This window comes from Phaethon lepturus, unplaced genomic scaffold (assembly GCF_000687285.1).
Source record: "Phaethon lepturus isolate BGI_N335 unplaced genomic scaffold, ASM68728v1 scaffold15618, whole genome shotgun sequence".
NCBI classification, from domain to species: Eukaryota; Metazoa; Chordata; class Aves; order Phaethontiformes; family Phaethontidae; genus Phaethon; species Phaethon lepturus.
This window is the reverse complement of record NW_010557030.1, coordinates 22,400-41,305: the sequence shown is the minus strand read 5'-3', so window position 1 is coordinate 41,305 and position 18,906 is coordinate 22,400. Positions and strand designations below refer to the sequence as shown.

Genomic DNA, 18,906 nt, shown 5'->3' with positions numbered 1-18,906 from the left:
ATTACTGCTTTGGACTAGTGGGAGGTGGCCACATCTCTGCAGCCCACAGCACTTCCTTCAGAAATGCCTGCTTTGGCAATTCCATTTATCAAATGTAGTTTTATACTTGATGCTTATTTAGTACTGTATTAATAATAATATTGTTTCAATGCATTATTTTTAATTAAATCCATGAAGTACTTTAACCAAAACAACATGGATGTAACATTTTTATCAAGTGAAGAAACAAAATACCACAATAAATAGAAATTTGGACACAAACCCAACATGCCAATTTATTTTTTATTCTCTTTGTACTACCAGAGTCTAGTTTGAACAATTCTTCCTCAAAAACATGCAGATTTCACTGGACAGTACAAGTATTTGCTACAATAACATTCAGGTACATTACTTAGATGACATAAAAATCTTCAAACACAGTACTTCAGAAATAAAGAAGCTGGCATACAGCTCTGACAAGATTCCAAAAAGTATGCAGTATTTTTAAAATGGCAAACACTGCTTATTTTTCTTGCCATAATCAAACAATAAACACTGTACCAAGGAAAGATTACGCACAGCAACAGATACTCCATAAGTTCAGACTTCATATTCATACTTTATCCTTACACTATTTTAATGTAGCTCAGGTGGTTGCATCTATTTAGACCAGTGACTGTAAAATTATGTACTTATAATAAATAATGGATCCACTAAATCAATGATAAGGTATTACCTTATAAATAACTGCCAATTTCAATGACACATCAAGACAACTTTCCTTACAAACCTTATCACCACTCTACCCAAAGTTCACAAAGTCAACAGCAATTACTGAACATACAGAGTACAGTCAAACAGGTACCATAACACTCAAATTTCAACATATGTAATGTATGTTGCACACATTAATCCACTAATTAACGTGAAGTTTCATAAGGGTGTCACAGGTTGTGATATTTAATCTTCTGGCATCCCTCACATCAAATGGCAAGATGCACAGTCTTTACTTGCAAGTATGCAGACTTAACTGGAATGTTTAGAAGGGATAAGTGATACATATCCCAACAGAAAAGTAAAATCACATCATAATTTTAACAATTAAATCATACTTACTTATGTAACATCTGCCCCTGATCAAACCTTAGCACAGTGTCTTAACAAAGAACTGATTTTTCATGCTGACTACTGCTTTTACATGTGGGGAAAGTCTGAAGTAATTTGCTTCTTGTAAAAAATTACTTCTTTTCTCCAAGAAAATGGCTGAAAATAATCTAGACCTTCTATTACAATATTGAAAGCTTAAACTACAGAGCTTAGTGTAACCACACACTGACAAAGAATTCCAAGCAAGCTACAATTCATGGGCATACTCTGTTTTAACCTGGCTGCTTTTTACAGGATACTTTCTCTTTCTTCTCCAAAACCAGCCCCATCTGAGGCCGTAACAGTGTGGAGCTCTGATGAATCTTTTGAAAGCCTGGTATAACTTGAACGCTGGCTCCGCTTGTGAGCAACGCTCTTCAGGTTCTCATTCTGAACCGCAGTTGAATTGGAACCTGAGCCAGGGTGCAGGATAATCTGAGATGAATCTCTGATACCTTGTATTTCTTCAAAATTTTGATTAGCTCGATTGTTTGGAGCACTGTTATTATTTAAGGTTACTGTACTAGGGGTTCTATTTAAATTAAAGACTTTCTGGCAAGCTGGCCAGTTCTCTTCTGGGCTACTTGCTATCAAGCTGCTTTCAGAAGGACTTTTCTTATCTTCTGAGCAAATAGACATGCGAATCACAGCTGGATCTTGAAGGCCACTAAGGCTGTGTGGAATTCCTCTCTTTCCACTGTGACTGTCATCTTCAAGCTCAATGAGATTTGCCTTTTCAAGCTGTGAATCATCTGCTCCTTCATTATGGAGGGAATGATTTGGAGAACTTTCATTGGATCTTACACCAGAGTCAGAAGAATCTTTTTTATCCAAAAGGGCATCTGTCAAATACTCCTTTGCTTTGATGAAGGTTCTAATAGGTTCAGATCCATGTTCTGGAGATTTGGGCTGCTTCTCTATTTTGACATCTGTTTTCTTATCTTTACCTTCCTTAAGAAGTGGAGTATTATCAGATTCCTCAGTTCCTGACTCATCTTCATCACTTGGAAGTTTCTGATACCGGAGAGTAACTCCCTTAAGCTTTAAATCTGCAGCCTGGAAAATACTTGTTCTTTCCAAAGACTTCTTTCCTGGGAGAAGCTTGGAACCAGACTGATCAGATTTTTCATCTTCTTCAGTAATAGGATCCAAAGGAGATGCATCATTAGTAGAAACACCTGAAGTACTGTAATCAACAACATCATTCCTCTTCAGCAAGAAGGACTTTCTTCCATCATCTTGTTTCTGTTCACCATCTTTTCCTTTTTCCTGTTCTGCACTGGAATGCAAGGAACCCCCTGATGTACTCTGCCCCATATAGAAAGCACTTGAGCTATGAGGGGAGGACCTACCACTTACTGTAGTAGAACTGGCACCTCCTTCTAACTGTGACATTTGTGCAATATACTCTCTATATGCATCTCTGTATTCTGCCTGTACCTTGTCAGTAAGCTTTGATATTTCAATGCTAGAATCTTGAGAGTTAAGACTTGAAAGACTTGGAGTTCTACGAGTTTGTGACTGGAAAAAAAAAAAAGAAAGAAAAGAGATAGATAACAGTTAAATGAGCTTTTTACTTCTACTGATCTTTTTAAATTAAATAACTCAAAACATCAAGTATGTGCTTAAATGATTATTTGTTGCTGTGAATAGATTATGCAAGTGAAATTGTTAATGCTATAATTAAAATATGCTTACTGTAATCATATATATGCAATCACACACACATTCACTAAACTTATGAAGTATTCTTTTTGTTGGTCCCCATGACAGAATATTTCCATAAAACAAGCATTTTACCCAGTGCACTGAGGCTAACTATTTTAAGTACATAAACAACTGTGAATTTGTACGTCAAGATGGGCTTGTCTAATATATTTTTATAGATTTACAAAATTGGCATTTTATATTAGAAAGACAGCAAGAGTTCACCTAAGTGCTGAACATCTCTCAAGAACACTTTCAAAAGACCCCCATCCTACATACTTCAATATATCCTGGAAAAATTCCATTGCATCTAGCTGATTTCAGAAAAATCAGTTCTCAGACAAACATATTCCTCTTTGCTCAAATCTCTCCTCTCTTTTAGTGTGCACACAGACAACTCCATAGGCATAGGATGCTAGGCCATCTATCAAATGCTAGAACCAAGGTCTAGCACTGAGCTGAACAAAGTAAAGGGGCGGATCGTGGCTGAACATACAGCTTTGTGTCATGCGTATAACGGGCTCCTCACTACCACCAAAGTAAAAGACGTACGGTACCCAATGCGTTGGAGCTGAGACATTGCCTTAAGCAGTGTGCACTTTAGGAAACCTACTCAACTTTGCAGTGCACAAGAGATGAGATTTTGAGAGACTGTTGAGGTATTATGTGTTATTTAGGGCAATACTCAAAATTAACCACATTTCAAAAACCTACCTTCTACTAGAAAAAACTATTTTAAAAAACCCTAAAAGGGCCTGGCTAATTTTAAGAAGCTAAATGTAAACAGGAAAATTGATGTGTGGACTCAAACACTGTGACTGTATTTAAGATTTAGAACAGAATTACTTAACCATATAGATATACCCTCTTGGTCCATCCCTCTCTTTCTCAAAACTATTTTTCTTTTCTCCTTCCCCCCACCTTTTTCCTGCTCTTACATGCCTCCTTCTTATCTTTCTTGTTTCTGTTCATCATCTTTTCCTTTTTCTTGTTCTGCATTGGAATGCAATGCAAACCAACATGTTTCTTTCCTTCTCAGAAGATGCTCCTAATCCCCCCAGCAAGCAACATATATAAGATCTGCAGGTTCATTTCATCATTCTCTCTAAATTACTAAATAAGTATTATTGACAGCTTTTCATAAGATCAGTGATGTTGTATATACACCAGAATATTGGGGAACAGCTAAACATGATTAACTAAAGGAAAATAGTGTTTAAATTACTTCTGTCTGCCATGACTTCTAAGCAATTCAATGCCCAAAACAAAATGCAAGAATCTCAGAAATACTAACATTTGTTTATTTATGCATATTCACTACTATTTATCCATACTCACAGCAGCTATGATTCCTCACCAAAGAGAGAAATATTTTATTTTGTTGTGCATTTCCAGTAGCACTCCTCCTTTTACAGAGAAGCAGCAATATTCTTTTTTAATCAGTATTGACTTTAAAAATTCCAACAGGTGAATTCTAATGTTTTCTTAAGGACAAACTACCTTTCTCATTCTTTTGATTCAACTTCAGATAACTATACGGGCATCAGAAGCACTATTTATTTAAACTTGCATTTTAAAGAAGGCATTAAAAAAGATTTTCTTGTACTTCTTTCTGTGCTTTTGACACAAAAACAACGTAACAAATGAGAGTCATGCCATTTTGGTTGCGAAAAAAAACATTGATACTTTGCTGCTGCAAAGAGGCAGTAAGGGTAATCAGAATCCTACAACACACACAAGTGCCCATGCACACACACAGGCAGATGCGGATAGAAATCTGTCTCTGGGATATATATCCCAAACCTCTGTTCAGTGACAACTTTGATTATTAAAAAATACCACCTTTAGCTAGTAATTTGGGGTGTCTTCCTATTTTGATGCACCTTCAAGATTCTCTAATTTAGACTTGCAGAGATGAAAAAGCTGCTAAATGTTGGGAAACATCCAACATCCAATGTTGGGGTTTGGGGGTTTTTTTCTTTGGTTTTGTTTTTTAATTCTAATCGCTATTTAGATACCAACTGATTTGTTTTATTTCTTAAAAAGGACAAAAGAAAATCACACACTTTGCATGATTTCATAAGATACAAAAGAAAATTGACTATAACCTATGGCAGAAACCACAGTTAGAGAAGGATGTCAGCTCTGGAGTCTATGAATAGATGATGCATTGTAAGGACAAGGCTCGTAGTTGTCTGTTTAAAAAAACACTTAATAAATGTATCTGTAATCCTTTGAATAGCATAACACCTGGCCAGCACATAGCTAAAATATTTCATACACAAAGTCTGAATACTACGGTAAACAGAAATCTTGCAGGACGTCGCCCTAAGCAAGATGAGAAAAGCACGGTAACTTGGATTTTTTTCTCATGAAGAGTGATTACTGGAGCAGATGAATAGTTTTCAGATGGCAAAAAATGAAGACTGACTCAGACAGTGTGGTTAGAGTTTACGTCCCTGCAAAACTGGTCTCTGCCAAGACTGAGAACTGAAAGTACTTGAACTATCACAATAGACTTATTTCTTGACCTGTCTTTATCCAAGAATGGAAAAAAACCCTTTACCATACGAGTAAGCAAGCAGAATACATTTCTTTATTAAATACCTGCCAACTTAAGTTACTATGCCGTGGGGGAGCTTCATCAAGACCAATTGTGTTGAGTTCTTCAAAGCTGAAGTTAAGTGTGTAGGGAGCTTGACCAGAAAGACCAGTAAGCTCGGTGTGAGGCAACTCAGTGTTATGCCCAGAACGACGAGTAAGTTCACTGTGAGGAATCGCAGTGGTAACATGCTCAGTCGTTCCACGAGGATCTTCCTGAGCAGCCTGATTTTCTGAATTTCTCATTTCAAGTATCTTAACACACAAAAAGAGACAGTATAAATGTAATTATATAAATAGAAAAGAAGTTCTCGAAAATGTTAAAGACCTCCTCTATTAAAACTAGGAACAAGGAATTCACAACTCTTAAAGTATACATGCCTGTGGGGCATCTGTTCACAGATCTACTGCATTCATTGTCTTCACTGCAAATTACATTTTAATATTTAAGATTTTTTGCATTTACAAATTATCCTTATTACTGTTCAGAGCCTTAAAAGAACTCATATGCCACAAAACATTTAAGCTCTTGTAAAACTAGATAAGTGATAAATTACAAATTTAAAAGCAAAATGAAACATTTCCGTTTTATAGCTTAAGCAACCTGAATCTAATAATAAATCTCATCTTGCAATTCTCAGTGTTTTCAAGACTGACTTAGCAGTTGAGAGACATACTGTATTTTCAGAAAGAAAACTGGCAATATACTAAAAATACTTAAGAGAAAACACAGTTCTCTGTGATGCATAACCCTCACTGTAAAACTGCCATTTAATCTCAAACAGGGAGAAGGGAAATGGAAGAAATTAGATATCTACATATATATGCTTCAACAGCAGTATTCAATGCAGCATCCTTGCATTATACAGGCATGTGTCAATCAAATATTGTACATTTATCTCATTGTCTTGATTTTTAGCTTAAGTTTCTTTGAAAATTATGCTTATGCAATTGTGTGCCATGCATCTTTAACAGTCTGGCTGTCCACTTCCTTGCAATAATATACTTTGAACTCCCTAACTTTTAACAGAAAAACAGAGGCCTCAAAGAGAATTAAGTTCTAACAATTTCATTAAAATAGGCAAATTTGAAAACAGAAGAGGGAACCCATACAGGAAAAACAGATCTTACAAAAAGGGGAGGCAAAACTTCAGAGTTCACAATCAATTAAGATGCAAATCCATAAGCAACTGGTTCTCCATTAAAGTGCTCAAGACAAAAAGACAAAATAACAAAAGCATGCATGTTTTAAGACTATACCTATCAACTTAAAAGATGATAACAAGAAAGCAACACAAAAGAAAAAAAGATAAAGTTCATAATGAAAAAGACTAATTTGTGATGACTTGAATACTGAAGAGAAAGTCTTACCATGCTCCTGAACAGGTGCCAGTCACCAAAATTCATATTCATTTCTTTTTTCAGTTCATCAATGTTGCACTGAGCCAAGACACGACCATTTATATTTGCCTAAAACAATAAAACTAAATAATGTAAATTACCAACACAAGGCTTACGGCATGACAGTAATAGACGAAAAAGGTAATTAAAGTTGGGTATGTTGATGGGAACTACTAGTGAAATTCCCTAACATCACTCTTAAGTCCAATCCGATATAATAAATACGTGTTTTAATAAAAGAATATTTATTGATGATTGCTGATGGACAAAAAGTACCTATGTGTCATTAAAAAGTGAAAATATTAAATCCATCAAAAATGCATATATGAAAGGCAATATGATTATGTTCTATAAACAGATATAAGGAAACAACTCATCAGTGGTAGAAAATTTCACAGACAATAAACCACATTCATCTGCCTAGACTTCTCAGAACACAGACTGCAGACACCCAAGTATCTGAAGATAATGAACTAAGTGCCAGGCATCATCTAACCCCTGGCTTGAGGCATCTAAGAAAGATCAAGTACTACCTCCATCAAGTTCCCCCCCTGCATAAATACAGGCTTCCGTGTCTCCCATCATCAGAAACACCCTGGGATAGAAGACTAGACTTCTTCCTAATTTTCATCACCATTCAGAGGTCAACACAGGAGTGCCCAAACACCATCTATATTCCAGGAAGGTGATTCCTTATGTTACACATGTTTATATAGTGCTTAACTTCCAACAGCACCAAATTCAATCAGAACCCTTTTCATTATATAACAATGAGAAGTTATTTGTCTTTATACCATGTATCAGTGGACGGACAGAACGTAAAAGAGAAACCATGTCTGGGAGAGTAGCCAGAAAATGGAAGACCCAAGTTGAGAGCTCTGCTCAATCTGACAAATCTCAGTGGTTTTATTTCCATATCCCAGCAGATGGTCTTAATCAAACGAGGAAAAAGACCAGGCTGAGCCATTTTCATTCTTCCTTTTTACATGGTATCACTTTTAGTAAGAAATGCAAGAATATAAATAAGAGGAATCTCATTAGGGATAACTGATGAGCACATTCTTTTAGCACTCTAGAGCCACTGAAGGGACTGGAATTTTTTGCAGCTACACTAAGTGAGCTGCAATCCGACATCCTTCTTCTTGCTTTAAGCAACGCTGCTGAAGCTTCCTATGATAAACCTGTCTCTTAATCCCTGAATCAACATCCTCCCTGTATTTTTAAAGATATGATAGGTACTGGGACAAAGCGAGCTCAGCAAAAACACTCACTAATGACAACATTCATATTTTTCCTCTCCTTTCTTTGTAAAAGGAGCACACAGAACGGTGAAGAAAAAGTAATAAAGACATCTGTGCTAATTCTGTGCTAATGTCTCAGATTAAAGAGCAGTAACAGAAAAAATGTACAGTGGCCTTTCTCTGAAGCAAATAGATGTGAAATGTGATAAGAGAGAAATGGAACGATCTTCACCAGTTGTTTACAACAGAAGAGATGTGCCAATTTCTCAAGGGATGGCGGGGGAGGATGTTGCTACTTGGATATAGAACACATTTGCAACCCTATTTATCTACACATGGCAATTCTGAAAACATTTTCCTTGCTTCTTTTCTCAAAATAACCAGTCTCATCAGCATTTATATCTCCAAGTCCGTTCTTCCTTTTTGAGACACATTTTCTCTGCAAAATATATGCTTGTATTAAAATGTCCTCCAAACTTAGCACACATAGAAGTTAGGATGTTGTTCTGACATTTGATGTATTTCAATAAACACTTTCAAGAAAAGAGGCAACTAAATATTTCCTTTTCTTTGTATATCTCCATGTTTAGGTACTAAATATATTAATGAAATTCAGCTGATACCTTTCTTATAGTTGCAGAGTACTGAGGTAGCATGCTCTGGTCCAGACCATCTATCTGCTTTAGCTTCTCACACACAGCTTCCACACTCATTGTGCTCAGAGACACATGTGACACTCCTGTAGTTGAACCTGTGCCTGCTCCTGCTCCCTGGAAGAAGTGAGAAAACGTGCACGTAAGATTTGTTCAAAAACACAGTACACCCAGAATTTCACAATATACACTAACAAAATCAAGCTGCGTTCAACTACATTTTAAAATTAAGAGATGACAATAAGAATGCACAGGTGTTTTTAATTACTATTAGAATACCTATATATTGAGAAACTTTCATTATAGATATTTATATGATTAAAAAACCAGCATCTTGAGTCCTGCCTATGTGAGAAAATAACTCTCTTAAATAATGTTATTTAGGAAAAACAACATAATAATCAGAAATATTAAGTAAGGGTTAATCAGTTTCAAAGGCATCTTTACTCAGTATCCCCCTGATTCTAGTAGTTTGGTTTTGGGTTGCCCCTTTTTTTTTTTTTTTAAATACAGACATAACTTCGATATTCCTGTCTTAAAAAATTCCTCATTTAGTATCAAAGATGACCTAAAACATAACTCCTCAATTACTTGTATTCACTGGGTAACTTTAGCAACATATGTCCATTTTCCAGAGGTTCCTTCAGCCCCCTTCAAGCAAGATCAGCCAAGGGGCTGTGTACCACAGTACAGAAACACAGGGCGGCACTGCCACTGCCCTCCAAGATACTATGAGAAAGCTTCATATATCTTGAGCTTTGACAAGATTTAGGTATAAATTATTCACAATTCAGATGTGGAACATAGCAGTTGTCCTGTTAATGTTGCTAGCTTCTGGGAATTTCAAAGAAAGTGTGGAAAAACAAAACAAATGCATCTGCAGGTAGTCAGTATACTAAGAGAGTATATTCTCAAAATTCTCAGAATTTTGAGAATTCTCAGAATTCTCCCTGGATGGGGACCTGGTGCATTAAGTAGGAGCAAAGTGCAAAGCTCTAAATAGTTAGGCTAGTGATTCCAAATTCCTAAAAGTAAAACCAGAACCATCTCTAGATCACCTATAAAATACTTGTACGCTCTCCTCCTGGGAGGAAGGTTGTACATTCCCCTTTTTCTGAATGTGAAGTTTTGGGTTCAGCACTGTAGACCATGCACCAAACAAAGCTCATTTTGGGAGGATGCAAAAGAGCTTCTAAAGCATCAGAGCTCATCATCACATGAGTAAACCCTGGGATGTAAAAGTGCGTTTTGACTATCCAGAGTTCAGTTAATCGAGTTTGACTATATTCCTCAAATCACCATGAGGACTGTTTTTATAGTTGCAACACTTCTTTTTTCACTTTTAATTACTTCAAAATTATTTAATTTTTCAAAAGTAATAGAAATTAATAGATTCAACTATATTGCTTATGAAAACCAAGCTTTATCACACAGAATGGCATTAACTGTATCTAAGTTATCTAAACCAGGACGTTTAAGAAGAATTTATTCAACTATTAATTCCAAGACAGTAATTCAAAACCCCATTACCTACTACCATTTAACCTCAAGAGTTATTTCTAACTTACAGTTATCAGAGATATCCTGATCTGGGGAGGCAGTCACGCTCCCCACCTAAGCTACTCTGAGTTTCAAAGTTCAGATGCTATTACATGTAGTTCCCCCAAAGTTCCATGCCAGATATGCTTGAAATGGACTTGAACTGGCAAACTATCAACTTCACTCAAGAACACCACAGGAGACTGTGGGGAATCTAAACTTAGCAGTTCACACACTTGCCTGAAAACAGAACTAACCTTAGTGGGGCACTAATCTTTGTTCCTTTGACCATTTATACTTTCTTAGGCAATGTCAACTGGACACTAAGCAAAGAAAACATATACCCCATTTTCTGGGTAGGTAGTCTACCTAAATTATTGCATAAAAAATTAAGCATTATAATTCCACTACAGTCTAGGCACCTAACTTAGGGGTTTGGTATTCCTTCTCAGGACAAGGCAGTTACTTTTCAGACTCTGCAATGTCTCCATAATTAGGTGCCTACAATATCTAATTAGTTACCATATTGAGCACCTAAAGGAGGAAATTTATGTCTTAATCTAGCCTGATTTTAGCACAGCTAAAATCTTTATCATGCCATCAAAATGATGAAGATGACAGGAAGAAGCTTCATCCATAAACTACTTATCGTCTACTTCTTTTATGTACATCTCAATTTTTCGTCTTTTAAAATAATAAAAAATCATTGAGTTTTTCTTCAGAATACCAGTTTTGTCTATTATTTCCACATAAACACGCCATATGAGTTATATAATACATCAATAAATAAAAGGTATTAAGTTAATTCAAATGTTAATTATTTTTTGAAAGAAAGCTTATCCATTAAACTGTTACAGCCAAAATTACATTGTAGCACTACTAAATAAATGATCCCTAAGCAACGTGTGTAAGCAATCACCTTTGTTCTCTGAATCTATTAAATACATTATCTATCAATACCTACAAATAAGTGAGGAAATGTTTTAAACATTTCTAATGTTAACAGTTCTTCTTCAGATCAAAATATTTTTTTAACAATCAAGAACAAGTCACTCTTTCTGCATGCATTAAGACTTAGTTTAGAAACTCTTCTTTCTGTGTATAAAAAAAATACAGAAAAGCGCCAAAATATTTAGACTATTTTTGTTAAAGTGCGAACTGTTTGAAATAGATGCACATTAATCCAAATCATTCTTTATAAAAAGCACTCTCCAAAGAATAAGTAATGGAATAGCTTTAGGGATATTGTCATCATGTAAGTAAATTAAAACTGTACTTAAACTGACACATTTTTCAGCCTTAGTGGTTTTGTTAGAGATGCTTAGAGAACATTAGTCTGAAAAGTATTTGCCATGCAAAAGCTAAAAGCAGCTTGTCAAAACAAACCTCAAGGCTAGTAATGAGCATTAGTTTACAGACAGCCCAGCATGAAGCGCCAGTATGATAGCTTCTGAAATGACTCCGAAATAAGTGAATGATAATTCACAGAAAGTGGCTGTACCTGTCTGTTTCTGTTTAACCCCGACTTACACAGCTTTGAGAAAAGGACAAAACAGAATGTAAAGAAACAACAGCTTAAAGCGACATCAGAAAGGCTGAACGTACAGATGACATGCTTTGAAGAAAACGTAAGAAATCAGTGTTAGGACAGAAACAGGACATTTTCATAATGCGATGAAACTTTTAAGATAGACCTTCAGAATACACATTTAGTATATGCTATACAAATATTGTTTTCCTATGAGCGGACTACTCTGTTTTACACTTGTAATAAAGTGAGACTTGCTGTATTTTGTTTGCATAGAAGTTTTACATTATGTTTCTGATGGAAAATCCTGCTTTTAACCAAACATTGTCCTGCTGTTTCAAGATCACATTATACCACCAACGTATCTCAAAACAACTTTGAAACTTGTATCTAAGCACACACTCAACCCCCTCCACCCCCCCAAAAAAAAACCAAACACCAAACCACCATAGAACTGAAAAGGTATTTCTTTTAAGAACAAATATTCAAAGCACAAAAATGCTACATAAAATCACCAGGAAAAGCCATATAACAAAACCCCCATGCCACACACTTTCATTCATGCTGCAACTTTTGAAAAGTACTTCCAGTTTCTTAGAGAGTATTGTATGTTTATCTACATTACATGCTCTGGGCCATGTTAGTTCTCATTGAAAGCACACATATTACATCTTAAGGTATTATATATTCAATGCTGTATGAAAAATGTATTTAAACAAAGTAATTCTATTGCAACAAGATGCATCTTAGCAAGTCGTAATTAATGATGCAAACTAAAGCACACAATTAAGTTAATGGCAGATAATCACTGCTAATGCTAGTTTGACTTCTAACATAACAGTGGATATCATGAACAGGTATCAGTAACGCTACAATCCAACGATAAACTCTTCAGAAAAGCGCTCTAGAAGCTTTTGCAGTTCCTGTCAGAAATAACCATCTGTATAGTAAGGTCAGCAGAAATGTACATTTGCCTCCATCACAGATGTGCAAAGGTTGACATCTTAAGTCAAGCCTATTTCCATTAGTGATTTAAGCTGATACCCTAAAATTTGCAATGCACCTTGACGTTCATACAACTACATAGACGGTATGGGTAAACTTACCGGTTTGACATCTGTATTTTGATCCATTCAGTAAAGAACAGTAAACTACAGTCTGAGATAGACAAGTTTTATCATCAGCAACAGAATCCAAATACAGAAGATGGCAGAAGTCAAATAACTGATACAGGATGATTGGTCTCAAAATATTTCTGATTTCCACTACGCTAACCTAGACTTACACTGATTTTACAAGACTGATTTCAGAACTCTGTCAACTCTAGTGTCAGACTGACAACAATGGCAGGGCCTTAACTAGATCACGTAATGTCCTCAACAGCTCCGCTAACTCATGCAACCATGATCTGTGTACGAAAAATTGACACTCCCAAAGAAACTGGCTTTTGCTCTGTAACGTTTAGAACATTCAAAGGAATGACTAGTCTCTATTTTACAGAGATATAAAATCGCAATGTTTCTGGCTCCCTGCCAGATTTGCATGAAAGAAGATTTTGATTCTATACGTTCCTCTTGTTTTCAATCATTAAACCAGTTACACATCTTGGTGTTCATTAACTACTGGTACAGTTTTTTAGTCTATTTCATTACTTCGCACGCACCAACCCATTTAATAACTAAAAGCTGTATCATTTATATAATGGCAATGACCCATCAATTAAGATCCACCAAAATAGCTGGATGAAATTATTGTACCCATCACCTCTGGATAACAGCAGTACCTAAAACAGGTATAATACAAGTTTCCTTTCAAAGAAATTTCAATAAAGTCTACAAAAGAAGTGGAGAGCAAGAGGCAGTTGATGCCACAAGCCTGGCAGTGCTTAAGAGGCATTTGGGCAATGCCCTTAATAACACACCTTAACTTTTAGTCAGCCCTGAAGTGGTCAGGCAGTTGGACCAGATGATCATTGTAGGTACCTTCCAACTGAAATAATCTATTCTATTCTAATACCATACCCTGACAAACAACATTCTCGCAAACTACCCAAGAGATTTAAAAAAATTCAAAATTTTAGATTTACACTGTAGGTTAAATATTGCTAAATATTAGAAAAATGTATGATCTGATGTGTGGTACGACACAGATTCACAGTAGTATAAATTAAACTCAAAACCATTAAGTAAACCCATAATAGAATCTTCCATTATCGTTACTTCAAAAAAAGTTTCTTTTTAATGTTCTAACTTCTGTATTTTCTTACCTAGAGCAAATAGACTACATAACTTACACAAGTCTCTTAAATTGCTGCTTGAAACTGCAACCTAGGTGTTCTTAAGATACACACTCAGAGCAGCAAGCAGAAGAGTATCCAGGTCTGCTGCTGGAACTCAGTCACTACTTTGCCTTGAGACTAAATCCCACTTTTCTGGTCCTGTGGCCCTTCTCACACTCATGGATACACACATACTTCAGCCATCAGTCTACTACTTTCTCAAAAGTCCTTACTTTTTCTCCTTGCACTGACAAGCTGGAAAGGACTGGGAAGAGAATGGGATACTGAGATAAAGAATCAAACACAGGCAAGGCATCAGCATCTCCAGAAATATACTATCAGAAAAACTTACTCCAAAGTCATCCCTTCACACAAGGTAGCTAATGACCTGTAAGAGAGAACTTTAGGGTACGTTTTCCATCGCGTCACCTATACATGGGTGCTTAGTGAAGGTTATGTGCAGTTAAATACAGTTCTGGAATTTGTTGGGGTTTTTTTTTCATTGCACAACAATGGAAAGACATTTCTGCAATGATTTACCAGAAGAAAAAATAACTGTAACTGTTGCCAACAATTATTGACAGCAAGTATTCAGAGAATGATGACATTTGCTTTGCTAATAAATCATGATTTTTCCATAGATTCCCAGGGTTAGAGTTAAACCAGATACCCATAAAGAAGACATTTTTGTGTGAATACTTGGAATAAAACAGTAACAAGTCATGGAAAAGGTAGATGTTACCATTCTGACTCAAGATAAACTTATGTCCAGCAATTATTTTTTTTTAACTTCTATCAAAAGTTGCTTTATACTGTATGTCGTGGGGAAACCAGGACACTGTGTTAACTGCAATAGCTTTATGTCTAAAGAAGTATGGATCAGGTGAGAGAGCTGACTAAAGCAGAAGAAACACAGTTATTTCATTCTAAAATCTAACCACCGAATGACCAGCTGTCATTCTTCACTGTTCAGCTACCACAACACTCTCTTTACTGAAAGCTCACCATAGCTACTGAGAAAGGCAAGGGGAAAACTACAGGGGAAAAATATAATACATCTTATAAGTGAAATATTAGCTCTTAAATTCATTCACAAACTACATTAGTTTTCAACTACTCTATTTGCCCACCAAAGCCACTGATGCAGTGTTAGTGAACTGCAGTTATGATTAATGCAGACTCATTACTGCTGAAAAAGCAATGAGATGCTAAAATTTCCACACCACATGACTACTCATTTACCATTGAGAGGTCTGTGGGTGAAGGAAGCCCCTCATCAGCATCCTCCTTGATAACATCCTAACAACAACAAAATATTATGGTTTGGGTAAAATGATCAAGGGCTCAACAAAAAAATATGAAGTAAACAGTGAACGAGAATGATCTCATACCAAAACATAATTCAACAGAAACACAATTGTTTTCCTTAAGTGATTAAAGATTTTACCACCTTTTAATAGCTTTGCCCATTGTACCAATATCCTACAAATAAACTGATTAACACGTGAGGCTATTACTTTTTTAGCTTTCCTTAGTTCTTAATTCCGTTTGAACAGCTGTCAGTAAAATAAATACTGTTAAATGGGAATTTTATTATTCTATAGGAAGCTAGAAAAGTCTGCTCAGTTTTCCTTTTCAATAGGTAAATAAAGTTGAATTATATGTACTTACAAAACCAAGCTACAACCAATGCATACTTAAGATAAAATGTATTTTGTTTTATTTAAAACATTCATTTAAACTTTTTACTTTGGCCTTCCAATTTCTAGTATTTTCTACAACATTAAAGGATGTCATTTTATCTTACAAAATTTGAATATATATTTACAAGTAGTGCTTTTTTTCTTACAGTGCAGCTGACATTTGCATTAAAATATTTTCCTGAGAATATTACAGGTCATACTCCTCTAATCTTGATATTTGGACGTTCGAATTGGTTTTCCTCTCTAAGTAATTTCTAAAGTTAAAACAAAATACATTTTACATTACATGTTAATAACATTTTTGCTTAAACTATTCGTAATATAGAGCTTGTACTTGTCTAACAGTGAATCACGATTAATAACCTTCATTTTCATTACTCACTATATTTATTGTCTAGGTTAGTATTTGAATTATCCTTCAAAATACTTACTAGGCCATTGTTCTGATCTCTGGACAAACTCGTTTTTAGTGGTGGACGTGAGATGAGATGAGAACTGCCAGGGTAATACCTTGGCATGTAAAGATATGGGGCAAAGAATGGCTATGGAAAAAAAAAAAATGTAACAAAAAAGGGACAAACAATTACACAAATCAAAATGTAATAATAAAATAAAACTTATTTCAACAAAACACAGCCTCTAGTTGAGTTTATTAAAGTGAAAAATAGCAATTATTAATAACTTTCTTTACTTTTTGCATTGAACAGAATTCAGTCAAAATCTCTGGAGTGAGTTCTTCAAAATCCCTCAGTGCCAATGAGTACTCTTGCATGGTATTCTGGACGAACAGAGTTGGAGTGGTTTTGGTAGCTACACTCTTAACATCTGTTCTGAGTATGGGAAAAGGATAATTTAAGGATAATTCTGATAATTTCACTCTCTTAGACCTGCTAAACCCAAAATTAGATGCTTAGTAAAACTTACAATGTTTCATAATACTGAAGACAACTGTACCAAAAGAAAAAAATGTGATGCACAATAGCATCACTAGAACTTCCCATATTTGCAGTAACCAATCTGAAGGCTTCCACAAATATTAGAGTTTATAAGTCTATAAATAGATTTTTCCAGCAGACATTATTTGAGCTTTGTTTTGTTGCAAATACGTTAATGCATGTTGTTCAATACAAATACCATCTTAAAGGACAATGCTAATTATCATAAAACTAATATTAGAAACATTTTTTGAAAATAGAAATAATTTTTTTCCCCTCCACAAATATCAGTTAACTCTAATAATGATTTTTATAATCAGGTTCCTTTTTATCCCTTTTTATTAACAAATTGCGAGAAAATAAACACTATATAAGTTTCCAAAAGTCTTATCAGCACATCAGTGTAAAGAGTCTAAATGACAACTCAGGCCTTTAATAGAGTCACTTCTGGAAGATACAGAGATATCAAAATTACAAATATATTTCCAACAGAGGACTCCATATGCTCCAGTATTTCCAGTTTTAAAATCAACTGTAAAAACATGTTCCCTGAAATTCACGTGCTACCCACTGGCATACAACAAAACCTGTGTGTGTGTCTATGCACAAGCATGCATTTAAGAATTATGAACCTTACAACTGGCAATGTAAATTAAGAAGTACAAACTGCTTTTCTAATATTGTGAAATTTTGTTTTCACCTACCTATGAATTTGAGTTAGGCTTTGAAATAAAGATTTTCATCTCCTTATCATTCTGTTTTAGGCAATGTAATGGAAAACAACAGAGTCTTTAGACTTTAGGAAAGCAGTGCTCATTGCTTTCAATTCATATAAAAAAAATGTTATTACCCAGCTATTTAACAAAACAGAACATACTATTTGGTTTGTGTTTCTGCACATGACAAGATTCCAAGTAGTCTTCTGCACCAAATTCAGCATAGAGTAAGTAATTTTGTGACCCGACGGCCAATATATGAAGGAGGAGTAAAATTTGTTTAACTATTCCACTTTGGATTTGTCTATAAGGACTAAAAAACACTCTGCATTCAGAAGCAGCTGTAAATGAATTGAGAAATTAAAGTTTAATTCCTGTATACATCAATTAATTAGATAGCAAATGCTACAATTTTGAGTGATTTCTGGAAAATACAAATGGTTCCATATTCTTAGCTGCTAGAGGTAGTCTTTGCATGCGCTTTCACACGATTACCACGAGAAGTTCATACGCTCTTTTCTTCCAGCATCTGAAGTGACATGATACGCATTGTAACCATTAGTCTAAATGTGGAAGTTTGTTTTGTTTGAAATAGATAGGAGAACCAATACCTAGCCTTTGCCTTACATTTATTGGTTAGTGTAGGATGACTCAGAAAATTCCCTGATCTAAAACTATTTCACCGTCATAAGGCAGAGATTCTATGGTATTTTATGGAAATCAAACTATTTTCAAAAAAAGTTCTTTATTTCTGGAGTAATTAAATGCCTTAGTTTACCACTAACAGCTTAAACCACGTAGAAAACCCCCAAGCATGAAATGCTTAATGATCATACCACATTCAAGTGCCTAGCTCTCACTGCAAAGACTCTCCTCTGAAACACAGAGTGAGCACCTGTTTGTTGGCTGCGAGTCACCAAACCACAAAGCAATGAACAAAATTTGTCCAGTAAGGCAATTATCCCACAAATCTTTCATAATTTCTAGTTATGCCTTGAGCCTACTTCAGCTACTCCACTGCTTCCCAGCTGTGGGATTAATTCTCCATTATAGGCCTGAACTCTACAGACTCAGTCTACATTTGAAGTATGGTAATACAGTTATCGTGAAAACATGAGATCAATATAAATACACGTTGGACATAAACCAGTGTAGAACTGTTCTCCAAGTTGCAGACAGCCTATAAAGCATAAGTGTGGTGTTTATTATTATTCCAAGATATCAAAGAATTTGCTCCTCTTGCAAAAAAAGTCTTCACATACTCTAATTTCTAGTTCCCACCCAGGAAATCCCAATTAGACTTGCCTACTGCTCTGACCTTCCCCGTAAGAAATACGATCTGCACAATGATCCACGATAGCAGTGATTTTGAGAAGCTGAACTTAAACCCAACTTGTAGCCAGGCCATTAGATGGTGGCAAAACGCACACAACCAGCATAGTCCTATACTGAGAGCCAAAGTGCCAAGCTGAAGACCTG

At 35.4% G+C, this 18,906-nt stretch overlaps 1 protein-coding gene across 1 annotated transcript in view; it reads right to left on the bottom strand.

Moving 5' to 3' along the window:
* Positions 1-262: 262 nt before the first annotated feature.
* The window catches only part of LOC104625112 (kinase D-interacting substrate of 220 kDa-like), a gene marked incomplete at its 5' end in the record, with an annotated part of 38,425 nt that continues 19,781 nt past the window's right edge, over positions 263-18,906 (bottom strand). The window contains 6 exons of the mRNA XM_010292652.1: positions 263-2,646; positions 5,440-5,688; positions 6,805-6,903; positions 8,699-8,845; positions 15,316-15,372; positions 16,208-16,318. Of these exons, the coding sequence (XP_010290954.1) occupies positions 1,375-2,646; positions 5,440-5,688; positions 6,805-6,903; positions 8,699-8,845; positions 15,316-15,372; positions 16,208-16,318 (1,935 nt within the window). The remainder of the gene's footprint in view (positions 2,647-5,439; positions 5,689-6,804; positions 6,904-8,698; positions 8,846-15,315; positions 15,373-16,207; positions 16,319-18,906) is intronic.